The sequence below is a fragment of the Propithecus coquereli genome, unplaced genomic scaffold (genome assembly GCF_000956105.1).
Source record: "Propithecus coquereli isolate 6110/MARCELLA unplaced genomic scaffold, Pcoq_1.0 Scaffold36, whole genome shotgun sequence".
Lineage (NCBI taxonomy): Eukaryota > Metazoa > Chordata > Mammalia > Primates > Indriidae > Propithecus > Propithecus coquereli.
The window spans coordinates 7,110,360-7,127,320 of NW_012149285.1; the positions used below are offsets into that span (position 1 = coordinate 7,110,360).

Below are 16,961 nucleotides of genomic sequence, written 5' to 3' on the forward strand. Positions count from 1 at the left end.
AGAAAGACCCTGGATTTTAAGAGTCGGAAGACCGGCTTCCAGCCCTGGCTGGTTCTTCCTGACCTTATAATAACTGTAGGTCACACTCTCGACATCCTGGAGTCTTGGTTTCCTCATCTATAAAATGGGGACCCTGTAATACCTTTCTAGGGCTCTCAGAGGTTTCATTTTGTGAGGGTACTGTGGAACAGTGTGTGTGGAGGGTCTCGGCAGACTGTGCAGCAGTTTTCAGATGTCAGGCAAGTTATTCGTTCTTGGTGTTTCTTTCATGCTGACAACACCCAACACACGTGGCTAGTGTCATTGTCATCCGCTAGAGTTTGGCCCGGTCCAGTGGTCACACAAAACTGGGGCGTGCACCTTGGATTTCTTGTTCTTGGCTGCGTCTCTCATCCCTGACCCCGGATCCCAGATGCTCCAGTCTTCCCTTGTCATCTGCTGGGAACGATGTGAAGTCACTAGGCTAGATGTCTGGAACCTCTTGCTGACAAAAGCCGCCTCAAGTTTAGGTTCTGGGTAACACTGTTGGTGTGAGCCATTCGGTTTCAAAGAATTGAGAAGGGTGGTATGAAAAGACGTGAAAAGAAATACCCTTGAATGGTTCTTGGAAACTGAACAGCCCTTAACTTTAAGTCGCATATAAGTGAGTGGAAACCGCTGTCTTGTATTTCGCTTGAAACATCTGTGAGGTAACTCAGGGTTAGGCCACAATGAAAAATGAGCAGATGTTTCTCTGCATTCAAAATGCCGCTGTCTTATAACGGCCCCCGATTCAGGGAAAGCCACCGGCCCACTTCTGTCTCAATACTGTGCAGTCCTGGGACGGTTATCTGTTAGCTTCTGCACGGCTTTCCTCCCAGAAACCCAGGATCATTCTTAAAAATGTGAGCTGAGATTTAGGGTTCTAAGGAATAAACAGTGGGCAAGAAACCTAATGTAATTGTGGTATATTTATGTCTTCAACTTCCGGTGCGTTGTGTTTAGAGCCTGCACTGGATTGGCAATAGCATTTCTCTAGGTCATGTTCTCAGCATTTGGAGACAAACATGTTATTTGAATTTAAGATATTGTAATGATTAACTCAAAGGGAGTCTCAGTATCTTTCCGTAAAATACAACTAGTTAATGTCTATGGAGGTATTGATTAATTTCCAGATGCTGATCCTAAAATTAGAAATATTTGGTACCTAATGTCAAAGCATTATAATAGGTGATGAGGTAAAATATTTTAAGAATAACAGAGATGTCTCCTTAGGCTGGTCCATATCAGATTCCCCACTGGTATAAGGATTTCATTACCGTTATAGATCAGTGTAATTAACAGAAAGGCTACAGTAATAAGCAAGCGACACAGGGGGCTGTTTGCATTAGTGTTTTATATGATGAGTTTAATATTTTCTATTAATATCCACTTTTGAACATGATCATTCGTCGTCATTTAAGTGCAAGTCTCACACCACTGGAAAAGACAGTCCTTGCCAATTGTTCACTTACTTACAGAGGGGATTTGATTTTTTTTTTTCTAAACAAAATTCCACACTTCGTAAACATGGGTAAAGCTCTGACTTTCCCATCCGAATCCTTTGGGTCTAAGGACAATGAGATTCCTTCTCTGGAGCTCATCGTGTCCCAGTGCAGGGGTCCCCAGTGTGTGGGATGGTTTCCACCAGCTGGGGTCCACCAGCTGGGCTGTGACCTCTCTTTCAGGAGATCAGCACTTGAGCCCCACAGCCAGCGGGCAGAGCCGGGCACTGCCAACGGGGCCCCTGTGAGCTGCAGCCCAGGACGTGTGACTGGGCTTTTGGAGATGGCATTGGGGTGAACAGGCAAAAGTAATTGCAGCCGCTTCCCTGGAAGAGAACAAGTGCAGAGCTGGACATGCGGCCCCCCCGACAGGAAGCAGGAACTAGCGGAGAGCTGTCAGCTCAGCAGCCCGTCCAGATCGCTCTGCCAGGGCACGTGCAGTTGTGGGAAGCAGACGCGGGGAATTCGTTCTCAGGCTTTCTGCCGTCGTCCTCGGCCCTCCTCTCACGCTGGCCGCGCGCTGCCCAGGCTTTCGCGGGGAGGAAGCCCGGGGCCTCGGATCAGCCTCGTCCTGCAGTTCCCCTTGCGGCGGCACCGCTGGCCTGGCCTGGCTTTCCACACGTGTTGTCCTGGCCAATTTCCGCCATCAGCGAAGTCCTTTTCGTCGAATCATAAATCTAATGGAGGGAACAAACACACAAAGCAAACCTACACAGTTCAAGTTCATGAATGTGTGTTGGGTGAGAGCGAAGGGAGGAGAGTTGGTTCAAATTTGGAAAAATTTAATGCGCTCAACGTTTGTTGATCAACGTGTGTGTCAGCTGACGGTCCCCTTCTCTAGAGTGAAACTGACTTCTACTCTAAGGGAACACATTTCTGGAGCTGCCAGGGGAGCAGCCATGTGTGTCTTCGTGACTCACTTGATTACTCCATTGTTTGAAGGCTGGATGTTATGTAATCAACGTTCTATCCCCTTCCCCAATTTCCCCCCCCCAACAATCTGGGATTTTCCATCATTTTGTCAACCTTCCTGGAGACATGTTGATTTTTCCACTAGACTTTTTTGGGCATGTCCCAGGGCAACCCAAACTCACCACTCCCTGGAACTCCAGATTCCCCATCATTGGCAGGGCCCGGGAGAGCAGTTAGGGAGCCCTCCTGTTCTGCCAGGGCAGAGCCTGGACTCCAGCAGTTTCCTGACAGCATGGCTAAAGGCAAACAGGAGGGAAAGTGCTGCCTGCCCTCCTTTTGTGCAGTGTAATTTCCATTCGTTTTGACATTCGGAGGGAATATATCTGCTTCTTTTTTCCCAAAGGTTACCGATTGTCATCTTTTCCCTTATGTGTTTCCGTTTTAGTCAACCAATAACACATTCTGCACGTCCAGGGAATTATTTTTTAGGTAGCCACGGCTTAGAAACGGCTAGGTGCAGAACCGCAGCAGCCGGGCCTGGAACGTGGCCACTGACCGGTCAGTTTCCCAGGCCGCACTGAAGATGCAGGTTTCCTAGCAGTCACCTCAGGAAGGTGTGTTGCTGCCAGATGGCCACAGGAAAACCAGTGGGGAATCTGGGCTCATTTCTTTGCTTACCAGCTTTTGTGAAATGTGCCTGAGACGAAGGCAGCAGGTGTTCCCGACTCTGCGGGAATGAACAGTCTTGGCGGAGGAAAGGCGTGTGGGCGTGGCGAGTGACGCTGCGTTTGCGGATCTGCAGGCTTCACTACCTCACTCTTTTCCCACCTGCGTACATCTGGTTCTGCAGATGTGACGTCCTGCATGCTCTTCAGCTTTGCTCGCTTACGTTATCTGCGCCGCCACCTTCTTAGTCAAAGCCACTGTTACCGCTCACCAAGACGAATGCAGTAACTTTCTAGCAAGTCTTCCCACATCCCTGCGTGCTCACCTCCTAAACCATTCCTTACAGGACAGCCAAGGGGACCTTCGTAAAGCAGAATGTGGTCGTGCCACTTCTCTGTGTAAAACCCTCGACAACTTTCTGTTGTACCCGGGGTGAGGTGACAAGTCCCTGCCATGCTCCCTGCTCCGCTCTCCCACCTCATTCCAGGCACTGTCCTCTTTGATCACTCTGCTCCAGCTGTGTTGATCTTTTTGACACTAAAATATATCACCTCCTCCCCTCCATAACCTTCATTTATGCTCTTCGCTTTGTCTAAGACTGTGGTCCTCTAACTTCAGCGGTCATCAGATTGCATGGATTCTGTATTGAAAAACACAGATTTCTGGGTTTCACCCCAGAGATTCTGATTCAGTGGGGCTGAAAATTTGCATTTTAACAATTTTTCGTTGATGTTGATGTAGCTGGTCTAGGGAACCACACTTTGAGAACCCCTGGTCTAGCGTGTTCTGTCCTTCCTAAACTCCTATGCATCCTTCACATCTCAAGTCAAACACCTCTTTTCTCCCGTGGGAGGCCTTTCCGGATTCCTCAGGACTTGCAGGAATTTCTATTACACGTTAACATTGCGTACCGTACTTCCCCTCTGAATCCCTTATGGACATTGTATTGGAATGTTGAACTGTGTAAATGGAATTTTAGCGACTGAATCCACTGCAAGAATTAGGTATCTAGCTCCTTGAGGGCAGTAACCATTTCTGTCGTATTCAATGCTGTTTCTCTAATTCCTTGCACATAGCAAGTGCTAAATAATTATCTGTTGAATGAATGAATATTGTTACTGCCTTTTCACAGGTCACTGAAATCACATGGTAACACTAATAGTGAGTGGGAGAGGTAAGCAGGGACTGTGGGTGAACTAGCAGAGGTGTACAGAAGGAGTAAACACGTTCTGTTTGTCAGGGATACAGGACATTTTAGGCAAGAGTTAGGACTTTTTTTTAGGGGCCTAGCCTGTCGTGGAAAGCCCCTTAAACTTCACCTGCTCTGCTGATGATGTCAGCACTGTTGTTTCTCAGCCTGCGTTCTTCAGCACATCCATGCCTCGTTGCGTTTATGAGTGGTCGATCACCTATGCAGTTTTTGTTATTCACGAGCTGTTTTTTCTTACAGATATGGAATGTGCAGATGTCCCGCTATTAACTCCAAGCAGCAAAGAAATGATGTCTCAAGCATTAAAAGCCACTTTCAGTGGTTTTACTAAAGAGCAGCAACGCCTGGGGATCCCAAAAGGTATGTTTTTGTAGTTGGAAAGGGAGAGGCTGGGGCCAGACCCTTAGGGAAGAAGGTTCGTTTCCTCACCTGCAGTGTGTGAGGCAAACGTTAGACCAACCACACTTGAATCAGCCGTGGTGCGCCGTCGCTGACGTCTGTTAGAACAACCACAGACGCACACGTCCACGCTTCTCCGTCGCCCAGCCTTGTCCCGCCATCGCGGTCTTAGGACAGTGGTTCCCAGACTCGTCTGCACGTTAGAATCACCTGTGGATCCTTGGAAACTTCCACAGCCCGGGCCATATTCCAGACCAATGAGATCTTAATCGCTGGTGGCATCAGTGTTTTTGAAGGTCCCCAAGTGATTCCAACCTGCAGATGAGTTTGAGAACCACTGTCTTAGGGTCACTGTGGGCCACCGTTGGGTGACCTCTGAGCTGCATTTCTTGGAATTTACTGATCGCTCTTTTCTCTCTTCCATGTACTTTGGCAAAATGTGTTTCTCCGTGGGTGTCCTTATGTGAAAGGGTTTATTCGGGAGCATGAGAGGATTAGAGTTGTCAGAAAGGAGAACTGACTGGAGTAAGCCTTCCCCAGAGAACATTTTATGAACAACTGAGAGCAGAAAGAACACTTTTCTACTGTGTGAGAGTAATCCTGTCGTCAGAACGGCCAGTTCTGACAGCTCATGAGGTCGTAAGCAGGGTTGGAGGGGCCCCTTGGAGCAGCTGTGACGTGGGCACCACAGCCTGCCCTCCTCCGGGTCCTTATGTGTCATTGGTGGGTGTGGCCACATTGAGCCTCAGGTGTGAAGGGCGTGTGTTGTCCATACTCAGTGCTGCTCAGAGCAGGGCTGTGACACGTACAGACTTTGCCGAGTGCCCAGGCAATATGGGCACCTGATGTTATTACCAAGTGCCGTTTGAATGACTTCCTACTGATGGCTACGATTGTTACTAAACATACGTGGCTAAGGAAAAGTAATTGAGAATGATGGTCTGAAGTACACCGTAAGAGTTCAGAGCAGAGAAGGGCATGTGCATGCGTCATCTCTAGGACACCCTTTACTTTGTTCTTATTGCCATTAAAGAAGCCATTTGTTCCCTCGTCCGGGGCTTTTTAAAAAGTCCAAAGGGAATAAGGCAGGGAGAGAAGGGATTTGTGGAAATCGTTGCCTGAGTGGAGGGCAGAGAATACTCACGGCACGTCTCGGTGGTGCTGGCGGTCTCCAGCTGGCCAGACGGAGAACGTGGGGTGTCGAATGCGGAGGAGGGTTCTGGAAGGTGCCCCTGATACGTATTTACAGGCTGGTGCTGCCTCGTTCTCCGACTAGGATCGCGCCCTCGGCAGAGTTCGGGCCCTTTCGCGTTCTCTGAGGCTCAGGCCGGAGTCACGGGCCTGACCTGTGGATCGTCCTCTGCTCTCTTCCCCCAGACCCCCGGCAGTGGACAGAAACCCACGTTCGGGACTGGGTGATGTGGGCCGTGAACGAGTTCAGCCTGAAGGGTGTGGACTTCCAGAAGTTCTGTATGAACGGAGCAGCCCTCTGTGCCCTGGGTAAAGACTGCTTCCTCGAGCTGGCCCCGGACTTCGTTGGGGACATCTTATGGGAACATCTCGAGATCCTGCAAAAAGGTGAGTATGTGGCAGTAAGGAGAGGCGGAGGTCGTGTGGGCCGCTGTGAGGGGAGATGGGCGCTGGGGGGCTCGCCTGGTGGTGGGATGTCGAGGCCTTTGTCTGGGAGCGCGCCGTCACGGCACGGATGGTCCACGCGGTGTGCCCGGTGCCGTGCCAGCACGTAGCAGGTGCTCGTAGGTAAGGGTTAGCTCCTTTTTCTTCTGTGCACCGGAGGTTTGGGTTTTAATCTTCATCAGTGTTGTACTCCTGGAACTTCCCCTGGTATGCAGAATTCTGATCCTGGTCCTAATCTCAGATCCCTGCTGTGTTTGAACAGGCAGTGCCCACAGCCAACACCAGAGTATTTTGTTTTTCTGGCCGTCATACACACTCCCTTGATCTGTGGCCACGCGATGCTCGGTCCCATCCACAGGAAAGCGTGGAGCTTGTTAATAGCACAGGCCTCTCCGCCCCCTGAGCGGACTGGAATCGCAGCCGCGCAGCATACCCTCCACAGCTGGACAGGGACTGGGGTTATCTCGGGACGCCGTGTTGCAACCTCATAATGACATGGCCTCCCCTACCAGCCTCTTCCAACCTTTTTGGACAAAGTGACTCATGTACCACAGTCCTGGCTGAGTATAGAAACAGCAGCAGGCGGCAAACTTGGGTGTTTTTGCGCTTATTTTTCTGAGTTTCTTCTTAAAATAAATTGCAGTTACCAGCAGTCAGCAGTGCCCTCGAGCTGACTGTAAGCCTAGAAGCCCATTGCCCTCTCTAACCCAGGCCCACCCTGTCCCTGTGGTCACCAGCTCCAACCCTTGGCACAGACGCTAGGGGAAGGAGCAAAGCTCAGGATTAGCACTTCTGGTCCATATAATACCTTCCTTTGTTTAAGAATCGTTTCCACTCTGCAGTGTACCAGGAAGACCCAAATTAGATTCCTCTGGGCTCAGAAGTGTTATCTTTATTCCTTCTCTTCAACTTCTGTTGCAAAATAATAAATAAACATGGTAAAGAGCCAGGTGAATCTTTCTGTGGCTGCTGTTACCGAGGACGGGCAGGCAGCTTGTGCCGGAGCACCAGCGTGTTCCCCGTGTAGCCGCACACACGCCCGCTCATACGTGTTGACGTGAGCGGCCTGTTTATAGAGGGAGAAGATACGGCAGGCTCCTGACAGATCTGATTTAACTGTTGGCTCCTAAACCTAACAGCAGATTCCACCAGACTGTGCAACCCAGTATGTTCTACTGGGAGAGCATGTTGCTATTTGCCATAAGGGAGCTGTCTGGTGATTTGGGGCATCTAAGCCGGTCTCTGGTCACAGTTACAATGAATGTCTATATAGTGTCTCCCTGTTTCCAAAGCGCGCTGTAAAACACATTTTCTATTTGGATTATCAAAACAACCCTATGAGGTAGGAAGTGCAAGTACTGCTAGCACCCTTGTCCATAAAATGAGGCTCAGGTTAGGTGATTTCCTCAATATAACTCATTTCCTTAAACTTTAACTTTTAAATCTTTTTAACTTTTTAAATTTAACTTCCTGTCCTGTGTTCTTTGTATAATATTAATAGCATGGACTCATGGGGAGCTTCTGGCCCCTGAGACAGGTGTGGCCTACCTTACAAAGGAGCAATTTAGGAGCATTAGGATATAATTCAGCATGTTAGAGAACAAAGGTCATCTCATCCCGCCCGATGTTCTGTTGAGAGAGGCAGTAAGAATCCTCCCTTTGCAGATCCAGATGCTTGGAGAGATGAGCAAGATACGTGTACTGAGGCTACAGCTTTTGTTCTGTAATCAAAACTAGCGCCACACAGCACCAAAAGAACATAGCTGTTTGGGGTGGGGTGGAGGCCAGAGGTACAGGGGATGTTTCAATCTGATAAACTGCTAAAGCAAAGTTTAATCACCTTATCTCAACTGGGAACTGTTTTTCTGTGCAGGCACAAACTTGCTTTCCCATCAGACTGTGCTCCCAACAAGCTATCAAATACCTGAGGGAAAACCCAAACCAACACTGTCTGCTTATGTCTTGTTCTTACAGTGAAATATAATCAGACTACCCCATGCAGGAATCAGGCTGTAGCCCTTCATCTCAGGGAAAGCGGGGACCCCAGGTTCTCCCAGTTCAGGGGAGAGCCCTTCTGTCCCTAATCGCCCGCCACCTCCTAGAGAAGCTGGCGTCTGGGCAGTGGTCTGGGTGTGGTGTTCTCTCCCCTTACATGAGCCTGGCCACATTTCACCAAGCAGAGTCACCTTACCAGTGTCCTGCTTCTTGTCTGGGCCTGAACTTGAAATCTGAGGGTAGTGGGAAAAATGCAAAACAAAAACCAGACGTCTGTTAGAGGAAATGGAGGATACAAAATCTGCCTGCCTAAAGATTATGATACATTTCTGGAAAGTTTTAGAATTGATCAGTTTGAGGGTTGGGGACTGACCTTGGTAACCTGGTCATGCCTTTGACTCTAGTGTGAGCCACACATGTACAGCACAGCGTCGAGAGTGAGGGCTCAGTGCTCTCCCAGCCCTTAGAGATTACTCACTGGTGCTCTTTCCAAGATATGAAATCCCATTCTGCAGCTACTGAAATAATAAACTTGGCATATTTTTGTGATCTCATCCTTAGACAAGGCCCCAGTCAGGGTAGACTCAGACACCAACTCAGCTAATGAACACGCAGATTTCTTAGAGAAGGGGTTGAGGTCATTGTGGTCCTCGCATCCAAGGTCCTTCTAGTCGAAGCATTCCTTGCATATTGACCTTGTTTCGGTCCCTACCCTGTCTGTTACAGAGGATGTAAAACCGTATCAAGTTAACGGAGTCAACCCTACGTATCCAGAATCCCGGTATACCTCGGATTACTTCATTAGTAAGTTCATCTCCGCTCCTCTTCCCTCACTTTGCTCATTGTAATAGAAAGCTTGGAAAGAACCTTTGCCTAGCCCATCTCAGGCTCCTTCATGGTAATTCTATGGACAATAGTATTTTCTTAAATGTAGACTCTTCTTTGTTATTTGCTTATCTTCCAGAAAGCAAAAGATTTCAACCTGTTTGCACGTTCGAATCACCTACAAGTTCCTACACGCTAGGATCTCTCTCTGGTATCTTTAATGTGAAAGTCACACAGAGAGAATACAACTTGACTTGCTTTGGATACTATTTGATTCTGTGCACTCTGGTGGCCAGCAGAGGGTTGGGGTCAGGGATTTGATCTTGGCCTTTGTTCTTTCCTTTTCGCTCGTGGAGATGACAGCATTTCCTCTGAAGTCCCTCTGTAAGAGTGTGCCTCGCAGCTTCAAATTCTATTATAGGAAATCAAGCCTCCTCCTTTTTAGTGTAAGATACTCAACCATAGTGGAGAGGCGGCTAGAGGCAGAGAGGGGGTGTGCGGCTGTTACACTGATGTAAGCCCCAAGATGCGGGGCTGTCTTATCCGATGGCCTTGCTTTCAAAGGGAGTCTTAACCAGGTTTGTTTGCATTTTATCTTCTTACTTTATTGTAATTTTTATTCCGATAACACAATGATACGAACTACTCTGTATCAAGAGCTGCTGTGTGCTGCAAACGTTGTTAGGCGTTTTACCTGTGCATTCATTTCATCTTCATCACAGTGTGCTGAGGAAGATCGCAATCCTCCCCACTTTATAGACGAGGAAATTAAGTCAGAAAACAGAGGTATCTTGTCAAGGGCCATCGCTCTTAAGTCGTAAAGCAAGGTTAAAAACCCAAGCCCTGGCCGGGCGCGGTGGCTCACGCCTGTAATCCTAGCTCTCTGGGAGGCCGAGGCGGGTGGATTGTTTGAGCTCAGGAGTTCGAGACCAGCCTGAGCAAGAGCGAGACCCCGTCTCTACTAAAATTAGAAAGAAATTAATTGGACAACTAAAAATATATAGAAAAAATTAGCCAGGCATGGTGGCACATGCCTGTAGTCCCAGCTACTCGGGAGGCTGAGGCAGGAGGATCGCTTGAGCCCAGGAGTTTGAGGTTGCTGTGAGCTAGGCTGACGCCACGGCACTCTAGCTCGGGCAACACGGTGAGACTCTGTCTCAAAAAAAAAAAAAAAAACCCAAGCCCTTCTGACTTAAAATATGTTCCTTTTATTCTCTAAGGTAGCCAGTTCATTCCCCATCATGGGGTCACTGCAGATGATGAGGAACTGCTTGTTTTAGATACAAACCTCTCCTCTCTCCGACGGCAAACATCCTCTGTTCCAGGCTATGGTGTCGAGCACGCCCAGTGTGTCCCTCCGTCGGAGTTCTCCGAGCCCAGCTTCATCACGGAGTCTTACCAGACGCTCCATCCCATCAGCTCGGAAGAACTCCTGTCCCTCAAGTATGAGAACGACTACCCCTCGGTCATTCTCCGGGACCCTCTCCAGACAGACACCTTGCAGACTGACTACTTTGCCATTAAACAAGAAGTCGTGACACCGGACAACATGTGCATGGGGAGGACCAGCCGTGGTAGGTCAGATTTCTTCTCCGAAGGCGCTTGCGTTTACACCAACCGCCTAACCCTGTGAGTCGTTCGGGTCCCATTTTTTCCCTCACCTGTTAGACCTGTAGGTTCTGCAGTTTCTGCCTTCCAGTCTTAGAACGTTTAGATATTAAGAACTTTCTATCATGGTATTTTAGCCAAATCCATCATGATGACGAAGACCGTGGGTCTACGGTGGGACTCAATTCTGACAGGATCAACAATCGAATGTCTTATTTGGGTAAAGTCAACTCGAGTTGAAGTTGGTCGTAGGTACGCTCGATTTTCTTCGAGAGGGTTTTGCTTGAGGAGGACGTAATCAAACACGAGTGGCTCAGGTGACCATCCTGGAGGACCCTCGGCTTAGCGTGTGTCCGTGCTCCTCCCAGAGTATTCCTGGGTCTGACTTTACCTCCTGGCGTGGTACCCGGCGTGACCTCTGCTGCTCAGCCTGGGATCTTTAGCCTCCTGTGACTTCGCTGGTGTGGGGACATGCAGGGTGGTTAACCAACAGTTTATTTGGAACCAGTCATCAGCAGTGTGGTCGAAGTGTGTATTTAGCTGGAGGACCCGGGGAAAGAGGTCGCCAGAGGTTTCCAAGAGAAGGTGCTCCTGTTAGCGTGACTATTATAATAATGATAAAATATTTACTGGTGGTGAAGTAAGTGTTTCAAAATAGTGCCGGCTGACATAAAGCATGAAACAGTTTTTAGGATCAGGACGTAGACACTCAGAGGTGCAACCTACCTAGTAAAGTGCCCAAATTGTTCTGTTTCTGGGAAAAGTGTTGTCTGCTCTAAGGAGGGGTTTATTCTTCCAGCAAGAGGTAGCTGATTTCTGAAAAGTTGAAAAAGATGACTTTTCTGGTGGATAAATAGGAAAGAATTACAACCAGTAAGAGGAACAGGAGAAATCTGGTCCAAGGGGTGGTGGGAGGCCTCTGGTCCTAGAAGCGAGGCTTGGGCTGGCCTGTTCGCGAGCGCGGCGCAGTGCCTGGCCGTGCGTGATACCTGGTCTGCGGTTCCTGGAGCAGAGCCCAGAGGCACCTTTACTTTGAAGTGTCACCCCTCACACATCACGGGCCGTGCACACTGTCATCTTCCTCGAGTATCTGGGCTCACGCTCCCTCCCAGCAGGCCTAGGGGTAGCTACGAGCCCTGCGCAGGGAAAGTCCCTGCAGAATCAGAACCTGCGATCTTCCTCCTGACGGCCTCGGGGTGTTTGTGTTTCAGACCAAAGGGGCTGGGTGGGACCAGCCGGCCTTCCCCTTTCTGACTCTTTTATTTTGGGTGCGTGTCTATTCAAATACATACACACAAGTGTATGTATGTGTGTGTCTTTTTTTTTTTTTTTGAGCAGGTCAAAGCATTAGAACACCTTTCTCAGGGGACGTTTTCATACACGTAGCAGTGAGGCTGGTCCGCGGGTCTGGGCTCAGCCGTGCCGTGACTTTGGGTGGATCTGCCGTCGCGCTGTTTCGGAATTGCGTCTGGCTTTGCATCTGTGCGGTTGTTCCTCCTCCCTCCCTCTCCTCTCCTTGGTTCTTGGTTTTGATCCCCACCACCCTTCTGACCCCAAATTAATGACTACGGACCCAAAGTGACCCTTACGAAGAGGCATGAGGTATTTCTTTGTGGCTCCACTCTTCTTCCCTCCCTCCAAGTTCAGGCTACAAAAGCTTGAGGGGAAGACCATTTTCTGCATGTTACAAATGCTACCAACAGGACATAGTCCAAGGGCTGATGGACTCTGAGATGGTATGATTGGCCTAGACCAGGAGTGTGACTGCGAGCTGATCACTGCTACTGATGATCGTAGCACAGTCCTCGTCTCCTGCGTTAGAGCATGCAGAGTGCTTCCGCGTCCCCCGTGCTTGGACTCCGAGGACTGTCGTTGCGCTGGACGGTTCAGTGGGTTGCTGCGCTGGACGGTTCAGTGGGTTGCTGCGGGGCTTTTCCGTCTGCCGTTTCGAGTGCGCTGAGGTCTGCTCAGTGAAGTCAGAGAGCTGTGGGAGGACCTCGCCGAGGCATTTCTCAGAAACGCTGGCCGGTGGACATCGTAGAGGACACACTGCCCTGCATGAGCACAGTAGCAAAACTGAGTATCTAATTCAGTCGGATTCAACCCATTTTTAAAGAAAATAGCCATAAACGAAGGTTCCCAGCTCTAGAGTTGTGAAGTGGAGCTAAAATGAAAGCTGCCTGTTGTAAACCACAGCTCTCAGCAGGGTGGCATTTGGCTGGTGCTTGGGGGCTGCCAGGCTGCTTACGGCCCAGGTTAGTGCCTTTGCCTGCTGGGACTCCTTGGAGATTTAACTCATGCTTGTGGAAAACCTCACTTCCCTGCCCTTCGAATATAGAAATGGCTATAGAGATGGAATCATTTCAGAGAGACGTAAACATAAATACTGCCTAAACATCAGTGACTCAGTGGGGTGTTCTTCATGAAAATACAAATCCTCTTTCTTAGGCTTTGGGTGTGTTTGTCTCAAGGAGAAAATGAATGACCGTTAAGATCAATAGCTAGTATGAACAAACATCTTTTGCGAGATTCCACAAAAATTCCTGTTCTGCTAAAAAGAGGCTATGGCATTCTGGTTGTAGGCTGCTTTCCCGATTCATTGAATGTGAATTTCTGGAAGGGACAACTCCTTCATCTGTAATAGTAATAGACAGCTACCAGTGTGACCGTGGACTGGGTAGGCAGGGCTGATAAATCCATGAAGCTCTTTAATTTGCCTTCTAGAGATTCCCCTCCTCTGCATGGGTAAGTAGAGGAAGGAGTGAAATGAATTGGACAGGACCACCTTTCTGTTAAAAGCAGCATGGGGGTGGGGTGGGGGGGAAGGAGGCACAGCAAATCCACAGCAGTGGATTATACAAAAAGTACATGCTCGATTGAATACATTGTATCTGGAATTTTCTTTTTAATCTTGGCAGTAACATATTTTCCTATATATTTAATTTTGGTTTTGGCACCTGTTCATTTTTGAATTTTATTGTTTTAACCAATCTTCACTGTTATGGAAGGGAAAACATACCAGAAGCATACTAATATGAGGTTGTATAAGCCAATGTTATTCTGGAATTTGAAATTTATAGATCAGCCACCCCTGCACAATTGGGAGTTGACTGACAGATATTTCTACGTGGGTATTCGTCACGTCCCTTTGCCTCTTGCTTGGTGCTGAATTAAGGTGGCCGTCCAATCTCCCGTGATTTAATGTAGGTTACCTGAAAAGAATCTGAAAGTAGAATGTAGAAAACATTCCTGTGAGCCTTGTTAGCTCTTAGATGCATTTTGTTTTCCTTCAAAACTTTTTTTTTTTTTTTGGTTAGCCTCCTTTCTAGTGGCATTTTTTGCCAGTGGAAATTTCTCTAGGAGCTATTGAGCAATCATAGCAGCTGTTTATAACCTGGTTTGGGAAATTAATGAACTTGCATGATCTTGTGGTCAGTTAAGAATGCCTTAAGCAACTCACAGAGCAAAGGGTTTCTGACACTGCTATGGACTTAACCCTTTAATCAACTCCTTTTTTTTTTTTTTAATTCTCCACACGTTTCCAGTGTAGTATACATTACAAGTATAGAATTTTACTGGAGAGGATAAAGAATATGGTTTTCTGTTTAGAATAGTGATAGTGTTTTTTTTTTTTTTTTATCTCTTGGAAAAAGCATCTCATAAATTCTCACTGTATTTGAGAGGGCATAGAGGCAGCACATGTATTTCATTTTAAAATAGTATTTGGGAAAAATGCTCAAAAAATAACACTTTAGTTCCAAGGTCAAAAAAGGCTAATCTGCTCTTAGTCTAATGGAATTTTTTTTTTCTTATGACCAAAATATTTTGCCAAATTGGGCCTTTTGAAATCATCTCAGTGGCTTGATTGGAATAAGGAACTCAGCCTGACACCGCTCCAACTTCTTCATTTATTCATTGGGCCCGATACATCAGCCATAAATCCCATAATAACGTGCGCGATTCTCAGCTTTTAGATTTTTGGCTTTAGAATTCTTGAGGTTCCACACGCTGCTGTGTGTCTCTGACAGCCGTGAGCAGCATTTGACTCTGAGTCTCACCAGGAGCTATGCGACCGGGCAGCAGAGTGGCGGTGGGTTCTCAGCCTGTGGCCCGGGCAGCCCTCGCCCCGGAGTAACCCCACGACTCCTGGAGCTTCCATTCCCACCGGCCCCTCCCTTCCTCCGTCCCTCCTGCGGTCTGATCAGCAGTCTGTCCTCCGTAAGAGGGATTTCACAGTTGTTCTTTCCCAATCCCTCCTCCCTTGTGCTCTTCCCGCCTCCTCCTCTGTCTCCAGGTAAACTCGGGGGCCAGGACTCTTTCGAGAGCATAGAGAGCTACGACAGCTGTGACCGCCTCATCCAGTCCTGGAGCAGCCAGTCGTCTTTCAACAGCCTGCAGCGCGTTCCCTCCTACGAGAGCTTCGACTCCGAGGACTACCCGGCGGCCCTGCCCAGCCACAAGCCCAAGGGCACCTTCAAGGACTATGTGCGGGACCGTGCAGACCTCAACAAGGACAAGCCTGTCATTCCTGCTGCTGCCCTTGCCGGCTACACAGGTAGGCGCCTTCCCCTCACCCGGGCAGCCTCTGCCTGCGTGTTTCTGTGGGTGGGTTCTGGAAGGCACTGTGTGCATCTGCCCAGAGACAGAACGACAGACTCCTTCTTTTGGGGGGCGATGGGGCGAAGTCGCTAGGAGGTCTGTAGCGTCTCGAGCCACTCTCCTCGTTCGTAGCTATCGATTTTTGGAAGCAAGTAGTATCATTCTCTCCCAAGGGATCGTTTCCAAGAGTGGTAGGAAACTTATATTTTGGGTCTTTTTCCATATGTGGGAGAAGGAACTCTAGTGCTTTGGTGTTCCTGGAAACCGTGTAGTGGCCTGGCACCGAGGGACGTTTCCTGGCCTGCTCTTGGGAGGTCTTTCCGAACGCAGAGCCAGCAGCAGCGTCTCTCACAGGCGTCAGCGACGGCACACGTGCCAGGCTCCTGCGCGCTGCAGCTGCCATCAGGCTGGCTGTTCAGACGCGGGAGCGGTGTCTCCAGCGGCCCTACACCCTGTCTACGTCCATCCCGGCCTAGATAGGAAACGTTTTTCTCAGTTGGTTTTTCTGATCAGTTTTCTTCCAGGAGTGAAAGTTATAGTAGCGGTGAGTGAAGAAAGATCATAGAGAAGAAAGATGCAGATTGAGAGCGTGAGCTGGAATTGAGCATCTGGTAGTCGAGAGAAAGAGTTTGGTGTCCACATGGGCTGTAGCACATCTGCCCAACCTGGGAAGCATTTGAAGAGCGTATCTGAGAAATATCCCAGGACCATTAATATGTTAGTAACTAGATCTCTCTGTACGATCGTGGTGTTTTTTAAAAATTAGGAAGTGTGTTGTGAGTGGAGCTTACTTTAGGCTTTGATTACTCAGACGTGGTCTAGGCCTTTATGCTCTTAGAATTCCCTCCACCCTGGACCCTTTGTGTGGATGGAGACAGACAGCAAAATCTGTGTTTCTACTGCAGTATCCATTGATCTTAAGAGTGTGCTAGTTCCTTATTCTTGCGTTCAGGGAAGGCTCCATTTTTTATGAGGAAAGCCAGCTGACCTTTGGGAACAACTCGGATGCTTGGAAAAATTACTCCCCAGTCAGAGATCAGGAGTGTGTCTTTTATGTTGTATTCCACGTAGCCCTTGTGAAGTTCACTGTGTAGTAGAGCTCGGGAATTACGTCTGTGTTGGGGGAGCAAAAAGGTCGGGGCCAGCAGGAACCTAGAAGTCCCTGCTTTCCTCTTTCTGCAGTACCCCCTGCTCTGTGCGTGAACATGGTTAGCACGTGGGGGCTCACTTCCTTCCAGCGGAGTCCTTTCCTGTCTGCGGCAGCAGACTTGACTGTTGGGAAGTTCGCCTATGTCCATTAAAGGTACCCGGAATGGGGAACGCATGTGAATCTCTGTCTGGATACACAGGAGTACCAGTTCCTGCTGGTATAGCTCTGAGGGGTTGGAGAACTAGACAGACGCCAGTTGGCCACACTGATAAAAACGGGGAGAAGTACTGCTTAATTGGGAAGAGAAAGGAAAGGCAGAGGCAGCTCCTAAAGGACTTGTGGCCTTGGGAGGTAGGCCTTATCTCTCGCTGCTCTGCTCGCTTCTGTTCCGGTGGTGCAGGGGAGCACTGCTGTAGGTCTGGGTTCCGTTTGAAGCCAC

The 16,961-nt window shown here is 48.7% G+C and overlaps 1 protein-coding gene across 2 annotated transcripts in view; it reads left to right on the plus strand.

Moving 5' to 3' along the window:
- ETS1 (v-ets avian erythroblastosis virus E26 oncogene homolog 1) overlaps positions 1–16,961 on the plus strand; it is a 62,937-nt gene that overhangs the window by 26,542 nt on the left and 19,434 nt on the right. The window contains exons 2-6 of one of the 2 annotated variants that reach the window (XM_012651663.1): positions 4,552–4,671; positions 6,088–6,288; positions 9,067–9,144; positions 10,491–10,739; positions 15,068–15,328. In XM_012651663.1, coding sequence (XP_012507117.1) covers positions 4,552–4,671; positions 6,088–6,288; positions 9,067–9,144; positions 10,491–10,739; positions 15,068–15,328 — 909 coding nt within the window. The remainder of the gene's footprint in view (positions 1–4,551; positions 4,672–6,087; positions 6,289–9,066; positions 9,145–10,490; positions 10,740–15,067; positions 15,329–16,961) is intronic. The other variant, XM_012651664.1, reaches the window with a different exon arrangement.